The sequence below is a fragment of the Kogia breviceps genome, chromosome X, assembly GCF_026419965.1.
Source record: "Kogia breviceps isolate mKogBre1 chromosome X, mKogBre1 haplotype 1, whole genome shotgun sequence".
Lineage (NCBI taxonomy): Eukaryota > Metazoa > Chordata > Mammalia > Artiodactyla > Physeteridae > Kogia > Kogia breviceps.
Window position 1 is genome coordinate 11,872,636 of NC_081330.1, and position 15,814 is coordinate 11,888,449.

The 15,814-nt window shown below is 45.1% G+C and overlaps 1 protein-coding gene across 1 annotated transcript in view; it reads right to left on the reverse strand.

The window, feature by feature from the left end:
- F9 (coagulation factor IX) overlaps positions 1 to 15,290 on the reverse strand; it is a 29,742-nt gene extending 14,452 nt beyond the window's left edge. The window contains exons 1-4 of the mRNA XM_059049923.2: positions 15,203 to 15,290; positions 10,078 to 10,241; positions 9,848 to 9,872; positions 5,114 to 5,227 (exon numbers count right to left, since the gene is read on the reverse strand). Coding sequence (XP_058905906.1) covers positions 5,114 to 5,227; positions 9,848 to 9,872; positions 10,078 to 10,241; positions 15,203 to 15,290 — 391 coding nt within the window. The remainder of the gene's footprint in view (positions 1 to 5,113; positions 5,228 to 9,847; positions 9,873 to 10,077; positions 10,242 to 15,202) is intronic.
- Positions 15,291 to 15,814: the final 524 nt, after the last annotated feature.

Sequence of the window (15,814 nt, forward strand, 5' to 3'; positions counted from 1 at the left end):
TAGCCTCCTGGTAGAGTTTTATTTTAGGTGTCTCTTTTATCAACAGCATACAATTAGATTTTTAACTCCAGTCTGAAAATTGTCATTAACCCCAATTCACATTAATTGTGATTCCTGATATATTTGGCTTGTTCCCGCCATCTTATTTTCCATTTTCTAATTTGCGTGCTTTCCCTTTGTTTCTCTGATGCGATCTCAATAACAAGAAGTAGCAGGGTTTAGGGCTTGCTGGCTGAGACCTGCTGAGTTAAGAGAAACAGGCTCTGCCCTTGGGCCTATTTCTGTCTCTAGAGCAGCATAGGAACATAGTGAATGGCAGGCACCTTCCCCCTTACCTACAGGCTCAACAGCAGTACAGCCTTCAAGAGAAGTGCTCACTTGTCAGTGCAGTTAGAACACGGAGAGTCTGAACGCGAGCGACTGTGTTAGCCACCTCTTCGTGCGCCACCTTAGTCCCCAGCAGCCTCACCCACATCCGTCCCCAGCACCCTGGTGATCAGCTCTGCATGGACTTCCGCTGGCCTCGTCCAGGTGCAGCCTTGAATGGCCTGGGCTCAGATCTGCACTGTGTGCCTCTCGCCTCTCAGCTTGACGTTCCTGGGTTGATGCTGAGGCCTGGCATGCCACGTGACCTCTAGGGGGCCCCAGCACGTACGACCTGGTGATGCAAGGGAGTTAAAGCCCCACGGGCTGAAGTGTTGACCATCTGGAGAAGGATGCTGATGGACAGATTCTTTCACCTCTTTTCCCCTCCGAGGCTGACTCTCTCCTGAGGCCAGCTCACGTGGCTTCTTGGAAAACAGTCCCGGGAGATCAAACAGTCAGTCGCAGACGAGGCGAGATGACTCCTTTTACTCTTGGTTCTCCTTTCCTCACTCCCCCATCCCTTACTCTTGCCCCCCTAGAATTGCACAGCCTAATAGATAAGCTTCTGTCACAGACTCTTTTTTCCCGGGGGATTCCAGGCTAGCCCAGTGACTATATGGTTTTGGAGTATATTATGGATTTTTGAGTGACAGATCTAAATTTCGTAATTACATTTTACATAGGTAGCATAGGCTAATGTAATGATTCGCTCATGTTCCTTACTGATACTTCAGGAAGTAAGGGGAGGCAAATCAACTGTTACTAGGTAGGCAAAGGAACCAGCCTGAGCTTTAACCTTCGCTACCAATAATCCACTAAGTGCACGATCCAAAAAGGCGGCACTTGGTCCTTTTTTATTTATTTATTTATTTATTTATTTATTTTTTAAAGACCTTTCTCCTCACTATTGGTGATTACATCCCTGGCTCTTCTCATGTTACTAGCAATCATTTTGTTGCTACAAAGCAATACTAAAGTGTTCAGCCAAATCAAATACCACCTGCAGGGAGTGTTCAGTCAATATGAGATTGTGCTAAGTTCACAGAGGTGGGTGGTAGGTGCTGACTCCTCTGGTCCAGGCCATGCACAACGGGAGTGGGTAAAGTCAGGGTGCTTTTCCCGATTCTGATGCTGCGTCCTTGGCTAGGTAACTAGACCTCTCTGTCATTTTCCTCGTTCGTCATTGCTCTTTGCAGCCCTGCGTGTTGCCGCTGTTGCTGTCCTCTGGCTTGGTTTGCACACGCAGTGGGAGATATTGCTGTCCGACCAGCAGTCTTTTGACCTCAGTTAAAGAACTCGAGTCTGGAAAGAGAATAACAGCACGAGGCGTTCCAGTTGAGAGGTCTGTAGTCCTGGACCTCAGGGACAGCCACTGTGAGCCTCATGCATCAATTGTTTCTTGAGCGCTCAGACGTCAGGCACTGTATTGGGTGTGGGTTCTGCCTGGTCCTGGGGCTGATCTCAGTGCCTAGAATATCCGTGGAAGGACGTGTGTGTCAAAGCCTCTGTTCTTCTCCCTCCGTGTTAGCACAAATACCTCTTTCTAATTCCCCTCATGCCTACGACAAAAGTTATCGTGTTCTCCTTTATTTTACTCTGCCTTCATCTTCCCTGATATATTTATCCATGGTTGGGAAAACCAAAGCTTGGACAAAAGATGTTCTGTTTAACCAGTGTATCACAGAATATGCTGTTGTTCGGCTAAACTCAAGATATTTTCTTTTTTCTACTCCACAGAAATAGCGCAGTAAATTAGTAGTGTCTGTGACGTGTTAGCAAAACGGAAAAAAAAAAGTGCTTATATGCTTGTTTTTCTTTCCATCCTCTGTTACTGTCGGGAAATGCCTCTTGTGACTCTTTAGAAGGGACAGGAATGACCACGTTCTTATAGACTTTGATTTATCTGAAAAGGACTCAGGTGTGATGTGTAGCTGGGTACATACAGTGGTCTTTATTCCAGCCAAAGGGACACAATAGCCAATTAATTGTTCTAACTAGAAAGCATGCCCTGAATATTTGCACCTCTCTCCCCTGGAGAGGAGCCTGATGAACGAGAGAAGAGGAAAACAACAGGGATTTAACAGTGGAAATCTCCTTCCCTTTCCGAGACAGGGTGAGGCAAGGGACTTGGGGCCCAGATACTCCATAAACTGTGCTGTTTTTCTAGCAGCTTTTGAGACTAGTCCTTAGTTCAGTTTGAAGCAGCAGCTTAAATGGGAGCTTGTATATGCTTTTGCTTTCCTCTAGTGTCTGAGATAAAGAGCTTTTTGAGAGAATTCCCACTTTGTTTCTGAACTAAGCAAGCTGGGAGGATTTTTCTAAACCTTGCTCAGGTGGGCTGGGGGAGCTCAAGACACCCTAGAGGCCAGGTGTAGTGGTGGCTGCAGTGTCACTGCAGAGCCCTGACCAAACCAAAACGTGGGGAACCCGAGAGGCCTGAGATGGTGTCTGTTGTAGACTTAGCACTTTTTTTTTTTTTTTTTTTTTGCGGTATGTGGGCCTCTCACTGCTGTGGCCCCTCCCGTTGCGGAGCAACAGGCTCCGGACGCGCAGGCTCAGCAGCCACGGCTCACGGGCCCAGCCGCTCCGCGGCACGTGGGATCCTCCCGGACAGGGGCACGAACCCGCGTCCCCTGCATCGGCAGGCGGACTCTCAACCACTGCGCCACCAGGGAAGCCCTAGACTTAGCACTTTTGCTGTGTAGACTGTAGCCTCACACACGTAGCAAAACCTGTTATAGCAGTTTTGTGCTTATAGCTACATTCCTCAGGGCTCTTTGCCTCTTTTAAAGTGTCTTTATTTCTAAACTAAAGACATTTAGGAATGTTTAATACTAAACAGTGTTTTCAGTTATACTTTGCTACCATATGCCCTTCATTCTTAATGGAGACCAGTTGAGTCCTTCACTCCCTCAGCTCCAACAGTTATATTATTTAAGCTGATACTCTTATCAGTTTCTGTAGGTTTCCATAATGGCAGGATCGGATTTATCTAGGTCAATCTGAACTTGAAATTATAACCTTTCAGATGAAAGTAGCACTTCAGAGGTGTTGAGCTAATGAACACACCCACAGGAAAGGGAACGCAGACATCGGTTTGTCCCCGTGCTGGGAAGCCTGCAGGAGTGGGAGGCCAAGCCTAGGGTACAGTCCATCCACCTGCATCGCCTTTTTTCTTTCTTTCTTTCTTTTTTTTTTTTTTTTAAATGTTTTTGCCCTGCCACCTTTTCTTTTTCCTATCTTCTATTCCTTTTTATCTTTTGGATCTCAAAGGAAGATGATCAGTGGATTTCTCTTTAGCACTGAAAGGATTTCTGAACAGCATTAGAGGTGACTTTTTCCCTTCTCAGTAGGACAAGTGCGGCTGCTGCGGTTCATTCTGTTTTATGCCCGTTTCATGTGTATGTCAGGTGGGTTGCCATAACGCCTTAATAGAGTCTTGCTAATTTTCTACTCTTTGCCCTTAGGCATGTAGCCTGTGGTGTTAGTCATGTAGCCTGTGGTGTTAAATTCTTTCCCTAGGACCGCATCTCTGTTCTTCTGGAGTTTCAGAGGAGAAAGAGAACTGTCATTAGCACTGTATGCTTTTCACAATCTCGATACCAGTAATCCTGCATCCAGAGGTAATAAACGAGTGGGTAAAGGACTTCGGGGTTTACTGTTCCAATTGCCAAAATCTCAGAACAAAAAATTCTAGGATATGCAAAGAAAAGATGCACAATGATCCTAGATTTTCTATGTAACTCTTTCAGCGTAATCAGTATAGTCAAATTCAGGAATGAGTTTTGATTTTTGTCAACAGATTTCATAGGTGAAGTGGTTCGTATGCGTGGAGAAGTGCCTAGTATATGGGAGAATTGGCCTTCCCATACCCCAGTTCTTTACTTAGTTGACTTCCACTGCTTTTGTCGATAGCAACTTAGTCACGAGCGCTAACGATTTTATGGGTCAGTTTTCTTTGTATTTTGTGGGTAGCAGTTAGAAGAATGGGTTTTGGCCAAACCAACTGAAGTTCAAGTCCTGGCTCAACTGTTTACTGCTTCTGTGATTTTTGAGCTGTTTGAGCTGCACTTTTCTCATTTGCGTAGAATGGAGGTGATAATGGTGCTGGCTACGTGTGGTTGTATTGAGGATGAATGTGCTAGTGGAACATCATTACCACTTCCTGTGAGCTACCAAATCTTACTATTGTTCTTCACCTAGTCTCTTGAGCGCATCCTGGAAACTATGACTGCAGATAAAATCAGTGTTTATAAGCTTTGAACGTATGTTTTATACAATAGAATATTATTCCGCCTTCAAAAAGAAGGAAATTCTGTCGTAATCAACAATATGAATGAGCCTAGAGGACATTATGGTAAACGAAACAAGCCAGTCGTAGAAGGACAAATACTGCATGATTCCACTTATATGAGGTGTCTAAAAATAGTCCAACACATAGAAGCAGAGAATACAATGGTGCTTGCCAGGGGCTGGGGGGAGGGGAAAATGGGGAGTTGTTGTTTAGCAGGTATCAAGTTTCAGTTATGCAAGAGGAATAGGTCTAGATGTCTGCTGTACAGCATAGAGCCTGGAGTTAGCAGTACTGTATCATACACTTCAAAATGTGTTGAGTGTAGATCTCACATAGATGGTTCTTTACCATAATTTAAGAGAAAATTATGATACATACACATTGCATTTTCCAGTTGCATCTGGTTTCAAAGGGAAATTTTGAACCACGAGTAATCCAAAGATAGTTACTTACCTAATTCACAGTTCTTTCCTTCAAATCCAACTTGACACCAACATTCATAGGAATTAATGTCATCCTTGCACAGGCCGCCATTTAAACATGGATTGGACTCACACTGATCTCCATCTTCGAGACAGATTAAGAAGTTGAATTAGTAGATCCATTGCTTAGAATGCTTAGTCTTCCCTGCACAGACTCATGGAGCGGGGAGCCTGATTTTAGGGTCAGAGCAAGACTTCTGACCTGGAAACCAGCTGCTTATGGGATGCCCCTGTCTTCCTAAGTTTCTAAAAACAAGTAAAGGTTCTTAGGCTAACATTGTCCTAGGAAATGGCCCCGAGGAAGGCTCGGCTCACACACTGTTTATGTAACTGAAGGGAGGAGGAAGAGGGAAAAGAACGTCTGAATATAGAGATGCACTCTATCAGCAGAGTGTGGGAAGAATTTTCAGTCCTTCCTTATTGAATGATGATGGAGTTAATTCTAAATCAAATCACATTGCTTCAACAATCATCTATGTGTTGTACAAGGCTTGCTCTGTCACAGGTCTTGTAGAGCAAGCTGAGCTAGGTAACAGATAGCAACTCCGCTCAGGGACCTGGCAGCCTAGGCATGGTGCACAGGCATCCACTTCGTCATCTTATCACTTCACTTTTAAGCAGAGTGTGCGGTGATGGTTCCAAATAGTACAAGAGATGCTTCACTCCTGAAAGGTATTCTGCTGTCTGTGATTAGGTCCCAAATGGTTTGGTAAAGTGAGAAACAACTTTCTTTTTTTTTTGCGGTACGCGGGCCTCTCACTGCTGTGGCCTCTCCCGTCGCGGAGCGCAGGCTCCGGACGCGCAGGCTCAGCGGCCACGGCTCACGGGCCCAGCCGCTCCGCGGCACGTGGGATCTTCCCGGACCGGGGCACGAACCCGCGTCCCCTGCATCGGCAGGCGGATTCTCAACCACTGCGCCACCAGGGAAGCCCGAGAAACAACTTTGAATACAAAGAATTAAAAAAGAAAAAGTTCTGAAAATGTGCTTTATTTATATATAGATTGGCTATGTTTCCTTCCTACCTTTCCTGAAGTTTCTACATTTGCAGAGTTCTGGAGAGCCTTTGAAGATACTGGTCATCAGAAAACAGGAGGAAGGAATAGGTAAGAGGGGAAGGGTCAGGATGTGGAGGGAGCCTTTAAGTCTGGTTTCTTAGAGCTCTGCCTCCATCCATACTTCTAAGGAAGCTTCAGGAGAAAGGGACGAATAGAACCAGAAGGGAGGCTCGTGCGCACTGTGAGCTGAGAGAGAGCCCTGAAGAAGACTGGGAGCCGGATCTGCAAGGCTGAGCGTATGAGTGACAAAGGAGTAAGTGATAAAGGTGACGTAAGAATAAAACAGTGAGCGAAAGGGGGCAATTTAAGAGAAATTTCTAATGGTCGTGCGTATTTTAGAGCCAGGCTCTGTGACATCTAGTGTGTGGACCCCTGCCTGCTCCAGGGACAGCAGTAGAGTGTCTGTCATGCTCGCTGTCAGGAGCACGTATCCAGGTCCCACTGGCTGGGGGTTAATACCCCTTTCTTAGGAACAGTCCGTCTCTGGAAAACTGCTTGTTGTAAAAATTAGACCTTGTCCCCTCTGCCCCTTGATCCAGTGTGCCTTTGCACAGATACTTCAATTTGTTCCAATTCTATGAGAACAAAATACGTTATCTCTGGTTTATTATTATTGATGTTCAGAACTGGTCTGAAAAACCGAGTCACATTTGCACTTTATATTACAGACCAACGGAGCTGAATTATTTAGGATGTTTCACTGAAAGGCTCTGGGCTTGCAGCCAGCTACGCGGCAACTCATTTGCTGAGACATATCTTTAAAATGAGTGTCATTTCAATCCGCATTTAGTCCTCCTTTGGGTGCTTGTCTGTGTGTACTTCGGGCTGAAGCAAAGCCACAGACTGTAGGGGTCAAAGACAACAAGGGACAAGACCTTGCCAAGTGAGAGCTTCCTGTTTAAGCCTACCAGGTGGTGGTTTAATGAATAACTGCATTTAGATTTGAAGGCCGGGAGGGGTAGTAGAGAAAGTGGGGGTTGGGCAGTGGAGAATTTGGCTGCTCTTCTGGGCTCCATGACTCCCTAGCTGGGTGACCTTTGACAAGTCCTTTAACCTCCCTACACCTCAGTTTCTTCTTCTGTAAAATGAGGTTCACAGTGCTTTGCTCACAGGGTTGGTGTGAGGATTAAAGGTGACAGGCCGTCTGTAAAGGGCCGGGCAGATGCTGGCTGATGTGGTTGGGCGGTGTTTCCTCTTCACCAGGCTCCTTACTTGGTGAGATGATACAAGAGAGTAGGGTGGGAGTGAGGGGGCCTGTGTCCCTACCATGTGAGAAAGCCCATACAGGGAGAAACAGCATAGGCTATTCTGGGGGGGTTGGGAATCTCGACTGCAAAGTGAAAAGAAGCCGTGGAGTTGGGTTTTCTTTTTCTCTTTTCTTGTTTTTGTTTTATTTTTAGCAGACAAAGCAGTAGTGACAGTGTAAAAAATTAATAAACAGAAACCTCAGTTAAATAGAGTCAAGAGGGACTTCCCTGGTGGCGCAGTGGTTAAGAATCCGCCTGCCAATGCAGGGGACACGGGTTCGAGCCCTGGTCCGGGAAGATCCCACGTGCCGCGGAGCAACTAAGCCCGTGCGCCACAACTACCGAGCCTGCGCTCTAGAGCCCGCGAGCCACGACTACGGAGCCCACGTGCCACAACTACTGAAGCCCACGCGCCTAGAGCCCGTGCTCCACAACAAGAGAAGCCACCGCAGTGAGAAGCCCGCGCACCACGAGGAAGAATAGCCCCCGCTCGCCGCAACTAGAGAAAGCCCGCGCGCAGCAACGAAGACCCAACGTAGCCAAAAATAAATAAATAAATTTATTTAAAAAAAAAATAGAGTCAAGAGACTGGAAGGCAGAGCTCTCATGCCCTGTGATGATAGCAGAGCCCACCAGGAAGAAGACAGACTCCTCTTCTTTCTTGGCAAGGACTCAGCCAATGAAAAGCCAGGGACTCTTTGTTTACTGTAGCCCTCCTCACTTGCTTTTCCCCTCTCTAAACGAGTTGTCTGCCCCCTGCCATGCAGGGACTTGCACGTGGCTCATGGTGGTTGTAGACCCTGAATTGCAATTCTCTGCTTATCCTGAATAAACCCATCTTTGCTGGAGTCTGTTTTGTTTCAGGTCAACAACAGAATCATGCCCTTGATGTTTTCCAGGTATCTTTACCTGAGTTACAGTAAACAACACAGGCTGTGACCTAGAAGGCAGGGAGCCAACTTCAAAATATGGTGTTTAAGAGGTACTGATGAACCCCTACTCACAGGTGGGGGGCCAGCTGGGTGTGGGGGTGGGCAATGAAGGGACCGTGAGAGTTTAAATGCAGCCAGGAATATTTTGGGAGGAAAGGTAGAAATTGATTTGCTTTAAAATACAAGATTCAAGATTTTAAATAAATTAGAAATAGAGAATAAAAAGACTTGTTTGGACCAACTGTTGGGCAATACTTTAGTAGAGAGTTGGCGTGGTAGCATTCGTTACTAAGAACGAGGAAAGGCAGATAAAGCAAATGTAACGGAATGGACCTCTTCTTCCCTCATGATTTAAAAAGCAAAGTGGAGAAATTATGAGTTACAAGAGTATGAATAAGTCCATTAGTGTCTATAGAATAGAATCTTGGAAAATAAAACTGATGGAATTCAGTGAGTTGGCTGTCCAGGTTAGTTTCTGTCCGTGCAAATGGTCTTAGGTAAATCAAGCTGGGAAAGTTACACTGCCTCAAAATCCTGCTGCTGGATTTTAAATTAGTTTTAAAACTCAGTTGTCATTAAAGTTTTGACTTTTCCTCCTTTTGGTCAACGCATTCAACAAATATTTACTCAGTGCTTCTGTACCAGATACTGTTCGAGGTACTAGGACTACATCAATAAACAAAGCAGTTGAATACCCCTGCCAACATGAAGCTTGCATTCTAGTGAGGTGGGAGACATAAGTAGTCTATGTAAGACCATTATATGATACCTCAGTGGTGAAAAGTGCTATGAAAAATAATAGAGCAGGATACGGTATCTAAAGTGCTGGGGTTATGGGGGGGCAGGCTGAAGTATTAATAGATGATCAAGGCGGACTTCATTGAGAGGGTGACATTTGGGTAAAGACCTGAAGGAGGTGAGTGAGTGAGCCTAGGGGAACCTGGCAGAAGAACCTTGTACATGAAAGGAACAATCAGGTCTAAGACTTTGAAATGGAAGCATTCCTAGAGCATGCAAGGAGCAGCAGCGAGTGTGAGGGGAGAGGAGGTCACAGGGGCAGCAGGCAAGGAGGGGCTGGGCAGCCAGGAGGGCCTTGGAGGCCACCAGAAGGAGGAGTACTTTTCAGCAGTATGCATTTAAGTCAGTGAGCATTCTCTGATTCTCTGCTGAGGACGGCGGACTCTCATTCAGTCCCAGATGCAATTCGCTTTGGTCTCTCCCTTCCAGACTCCTGGGGTGGAACGATGCTCCTTTTGAAGCCCTAGGAAGGAGTAAGCGTATCTGCCAGCGGATATCTCCCACGCTGGCACAAACCTGGAGTCTCTCACCATTCAATTGTGGGTAAAAAGAGTTGGACTTATTTTTCTGAGCCCTTTTGACAGAGCTTAATATATTATCTCTTTACATAGAAGAAAAAATTGCATAATTCTCAAATGTTTCGTATGCTAGAGGATAAAATGAATTGCTTACCAACATATTGCTTCCAAAATTCAGTCTGTAATGAAAAAGAAAAACAAATTAATGGTACTATTTAAAATGTTTTCGATTTGATTCCTTCTCTATTATAACATTTATAAAACACGTGTATGTATAGATATTTTAAAATTCCAAAGACAAGTATGGTTCCCCCCACCCTTTTCTTTTTAAAGGTTTTCTATTCTTTGCTCTGCATCTGAATGATGTTATGTGGAAATACTCACAGTTTTCTCAGTGTTTTCAAAAACTTCTCGTGCTTCTTCAAAACTACACTTTTCTTCTCTACATTCTCTCTCAAGGTTCCCTCGAACAAACTCTTCCAATTTACCTGAATTATACCTCTTTGGCCGATTCAGAATTTTGGTGGCATTTTCACGATCGAGAAAAACTGAAATTGAAAAGCAAAAGAAAACATCATGAAAATTAAATACATCTCTTAAGAAAGGCTTTCTTTTTAATCCAAGTAATCCCAAAGCCAATTTGTCTTTGGGGCATGGAGTCAAAATCTATGATGTTCTCATGGTACTATATACACATGGAGATTTGGGAATTAAAATTCAATTTTACTCTTAGTCAAGAGAACTCGTAACGAAAGGTCAGATTTTCAATCATGTTTGAATTTACTCTGGATGAAAAAGAAAGTTCTCAGATAAGCAGTTAACTTCACACTTTGTCATCATTTGAAAATAACTAATTGCAGATCCTTGCAAGGTGATCCATCATGCTGGCCGGGCGTGTTTACAGGACGCAGTTGCCCAAGTGACCTTGCAGCACGTTTCCCTTGGAAAAGCAGAAGCCTAAACGCAACCCTGCTGTCTCTCACTAGATATTAAAGAAAACCCACTGCATTCATGGTTTTTTTTAACCTTCAGACTCACAGCCCCTTAAGTTGGCACGTGTTCTAGGCATTCCAGTGACATAAGTCTTTCTCTGGGATTCAGGATGTGGTTTATTTCAGCTCTGACTGTCTAGCCTGTTAGGAACGCACTCCTGAACTCTGGAGGATTGAAGTCTCTAACCTAATTCACCCCAGCCCCTCCCCGCCGCTCTCCAATCTCAGTCTCTTCTTTCTGTTTCACTCTCTGCGTCTGTGCGTGTTTCTCTCGAGATAGAGAGAGGTGGCTGTAGTATCTGTATCTATAACTAATAACAGGAACTGAGGAGGTTGCCTGGAGTTATTCCTTTCTTCTGGAGACTGTCTGATACCATCTCAACAGGACCAGGTGTTTATAACATGAACTTTCCAGGGCATTCTGGGACTGTTTTCTCATTAGCGCCAAAAAAAAAAAGAAAGGAAAAGAAACAAACCGAAGTTCCTTATTTCCATTGCAGCTGTTCGCTTTATGGAGCCTTCTAGTCCCTTGACGGCCTCTCACTTTTCTCTTGCTCTTCAGGTCCCCTTGGGCTTTACTTTTTCCCTGAATTTAACTTAGACCTTTTCTCTTCAACTCTTCCCTTGACAGCTTTCTCAGTTCCCTTCACCCCTTCTTCAGTGCTGCAGTACCCCGCAATCCCAGCCACTAGGTCAATGCTGCCAGCTGCCTCTTCCTTCCCTTCCCAGGCAGCCAGGCGCCCTGGGCGAAAGTCCCAAGCTGCATATGGGTGCCGTGGCATCTCGACGCCTCCCAGCCTCCACCAGGCCCTCGTCTCTGCTTGCCAGTTCACGTGCTTGGCCCTGGGCGCTCCTACAGTAGCATCTGTGTCTGTGTCCATTTACAGTGCGGTCTAGTGGAAAAACGGGGGTTCGGAGTCAGAGCCAACACCCCTGGGTTTGAATCACGTGTCTAGCAGCTATTGGCAGTGAGACCTCAGGCAAGTCACGGAATCTCTGCAGCTTAGCTTTGTCCAGTGTAAATGGGTATAACAGTAGTACCATCAGACTGTCCACCTCCCAGCGTTACTGACAGGATCAGTGAGATAATGTGTACAGGCTGGTGTATGTCGGTCTTCTCTCTTCCTTTCTACTCCTCCGTCTGGTCGGCCTTCCTAATTTTCTCAATTCCCTGTTGAGTTAATGCACTTTTCCGTGGCTCTTTCTCGTCTTTACCGCCATCCATTATAACGAAATGACTCCTGTCAGGGTCAGCAGTGGCCTCCCAAAGGGTAATTTTGAGCTTCTGTATGTCCTGCCTGCTCTGAAACGTTTCTACTTGTTGATCTTTCCCTTTTCAGGGTGCTCTTTTCATGAAATCACTCTCTCCTGGTTCTCCTCTTCGCTCTGATTCTCGTTACTCATCCACCACTTGCATCCGTTCATTCCCCTTCCTCTGCTTGCCCCTTATATGTTCAGAGTTCTCCCAGGCTCCGGCCTCCAGCTTCGGCCTTGTCCCTCTTCACTGGACTGGGGTGAGGTAAACAAGGCCCCTAGGGCACAGCATCTAAGGAGTCCCTCTCTCTCAGTGTGTGCAAGTCTGTTTATGCCCCGTGTGCCCTGCTTGCCCCACCCTAGTCCAGCCCCGACTCAACACACTTTTCTGAGCACTCACTGCTGCCAGGCACTGGACTAGGTGCCACAAGATCCATGCTCACTCCCCGGATCCTCACACACGTGGCTGTGACTGCTGCCTATACGACAGTGGCTTCCGAACATCCATCTCTAGTCAGATATATCTTCGGAATTCCAGATTGTCTTCGCAGCTTTGTAACTGTCCATCGTCATGTGGCTGCTAAGAGCTGATGTTTATCTAATGCTTCTGTGGTGCTGGACAGTGTGCTTGGTGCTTTGCATCCATTATTTCGTTCCCTTCTCACGGCAGTCCCATGAGAGAGGTGCTGTCGTCTCATTTTCGTAAATCAAAAAACCGGAGGTTCAGGGAGGTTAAGTGATTTGCCCCAAGGGACGTGTCAGAGCCAGAATTTAGACCTTGGCGGTCAGATCGCACAGTCCGTGCTCTTAGGCACCGTGCTGTACCCTAAATGCTCAAGACATGCTCTTGCCCCTTCCTCTAAACCCGTTCCCCTTCCGTATCCAGCTGGTGACGTCATATCATTTCCACGTCCTCAGTGTCACTTGCATTCCATTCCCTCTTCTCTGTCTGTACAGCTAATGTCCAGGTTCAGGCCCCCGTGCCTTCCGTGGATGATTACAGTAGCCTCAAGACTGGTCTCCCCTTGTCTGGCCGCCCCTTCCTCACACAGTTCATGAGAACGTTGCCAGGCCCGGCAGCCTGAGTCAGCCCTCCGTGGTGTTCAGGTTTACACGTTTGATGACTCCACATTGCCTCCTGTTGTCCAAACTCCTTAATTTAGGGCCTTCCTTATCTGATGACCTGACCCTGCCTCACCTGTCATACTCAATATTGAAAACATACTTATTTCCTGAAGGACCTCACATTCTTTGTGGATCTGGATCTCTGCACGTGAGTAATCCTCTCTTCATAGGATGACCTAGATCAGTCATTTAAGGAGAGTGTACCTAGTTATTTTGTAAGACCCAGCTCAAAATATTGTCTCTCTGTCAGTGTCTCCCCAGTTCATGTGTTCCTTTCTCTGTGCCCCTTTAGCACCCGGTATACATCTCCTCACGTTATATTGAAATCTCTCGGCTGACCTCATGGTGCTTTAGGTCAAAGAGGGAATCTGGTTTATCCCCAGGCCCCTAGTACCTTGCCACAGTACCTGGCACCGTAGTAGTCACCTAGTTTTGTAAAGTTTTGTAAAGTTTTGTAAAGCGTGTGGACTGAAGGCTTCGTCTTTCGTTTATTTCATTCATTCATTCTAAATGAAAGACAGGTTGGGTCCATATGCTTTACAAAACTGAATTGGTTTTATGGAACACATTTGATTTCAAAATTCTAAATTGATGCAATAATATCTAAGGGCAGCAGCCATGAAAATGCAACATCTCAGAAAATCATTCATAGAAACTGCTTTTAGAAGCCAGTGGTGGTTCAACAGCAGAGGAGAGCACCGCGTCAACACTGTCCGTGCTTAGGGAAGACCCCTTGGCGCTCTGCTTAAGAACCTGTTATCTCCGACTAAGGTGACTCCGGAATCACACTGCCTTTCTCCTCACCATTGTCTGAGGGTCGTATATTTAACCTCCCTTCTGGCTTATCTCTTCTAGTCATTAGTTCCCAAGCTCTGAAATCCTAGACCTTCTTTTTTCCTCTGAATCCATCCTTTTTCCTACATCTGAGGTCTTCAAGGGGGCAGCAGTCCTCTTAAAACCTCCATCTCAGCACTTATCTTGAAGGAAGGGTTTGGATCCTTTGTCCTCCTAGATTTCACACTGATGAGATGTGTGTAAAGACTTAGCATTCTGTCCTACTTTGTGAGCGTTCGTTCTGAATTTCTTTATTGCTTGACTCTAGCCAGTTTGCTGGTTTGATTTAACCTCTGCATTCTCGTACCATTATTTCTGCATTTCAGTGTGACATCATGTCTGGAGTGGGAACCATGGGCCAGTCTGCTTTCTGGGGATGCTTAGGGTTGGCACCCCTGATCCTTGCACTGTCAACTACTAGATTTGATTATAATAGGTTGACAAGTAAGTGTGATAAATGCTTCCTGTGAGAACATGCTGTTTGTCTAAATGGGGTAATTTCTTCCCTATGTGCCTGCCTTTGGGGAATGCATAAAGTCACTAAAGTTGTGAAAAAAAAACCAAGTGATGTAAATTGCTTTAACTAAGTTCCTACGCGACATCAATTCTTGGACTTGCTTTGCTGTCCTAAGAGCTCAAGTGAGTATTGAGTTTCCCCCTGTATTAACTCCGAGAAGTTTAGAATCAGACAAAATAATTTCTTCCTCACCCATGGAAAACTTCAGTGATAAATAACAACTTACTAATGAAAAGTTTGTATTTTAACTAAAGCTTTCAATTGAAGGTATATAATTTTATAGACTAAAAATTAGAGGCATGACTCATTAAATAGTTCTAAAATTTTGAATCACATCGTCTTAAAATCAAACTTTTTGTGTAAATAAAACCATTGTTTTTGCTTTAATGTTTCCCATTTTGATTTCAAAATAATGAGTTAAAAACCCACAAAATGACAGTTGATTTTTTTCTCCACATTCAGCTGTTTCCTTGCTAAAACATTTCCCCCTTTTAATTTTTTTTTTGAACCAAGGAGACGACTTTTCTAAGGAATTACATTGTCAAATCATAAGCCCAACAGTGTCCATTAAAAAAATGTACTATAAACAGTGTAAATCTATTTAGTTTTAAAAATGCGGAAGAACCAGTACCAGAGAACTAGTACTCACCAACCCACATGCTTACTAGTAGAATCTTAAACATTGTGGTCAAATCCTGTAATCATTATTTAATGAAGAAGGCAGCCCCAGACGTTTCTATATCCCAAAGCCAAGCACATTGAATGTATCTTTATAGAGGAAACAAACCTGTACATTCGGCACTGAGTAGATATCCGAAGAGGCAGATGGTGACGAGGCCCGGTGATTCTGCCATGATCGTGTTCAGGCACCGCATAACCTTTGCTAGTAGATTGTGCAAGTAGCAAGGTTGACAATTGTTCCAAAGTACAAGCTGAGCTGTATTTACTTCTGGGAAACAATGTCCATCTCCCGCAGTGGGTCTTTGGGCTGTTTCCGATGTCCTCTTGGGTTCAATGAAGAGAGGAGGCAGTGGCCATTGTTAAACTTCACCTCTGATTCCATGGGCTTCTGTCACTGTGGCTGATCTGAGGCTGAAACAGGAAGTGACCCATCATTAGAATAGGGGGAGGTATAATGGCTGCAGTTGCTGTGGCAGCAAAAATCATCATAGGATCCATCTTATCCTTGTCAGGGAGCATTAATGTCATATAGTTGAAAGGTAAAGAGATGGAAAGAATGAAGTCATTTTGTCACCCAACTTAAAACGTCTCCACTGCTGATATGTCTCGAGTCACCTGGTGGATCCTTTATGTTCCTCCTCATAACAAGGAGCTTATAAACTTTGTTGTGCCGTGTACCCGTATGGTGAAACATATGGGCCCTGTCTCAGAACACATG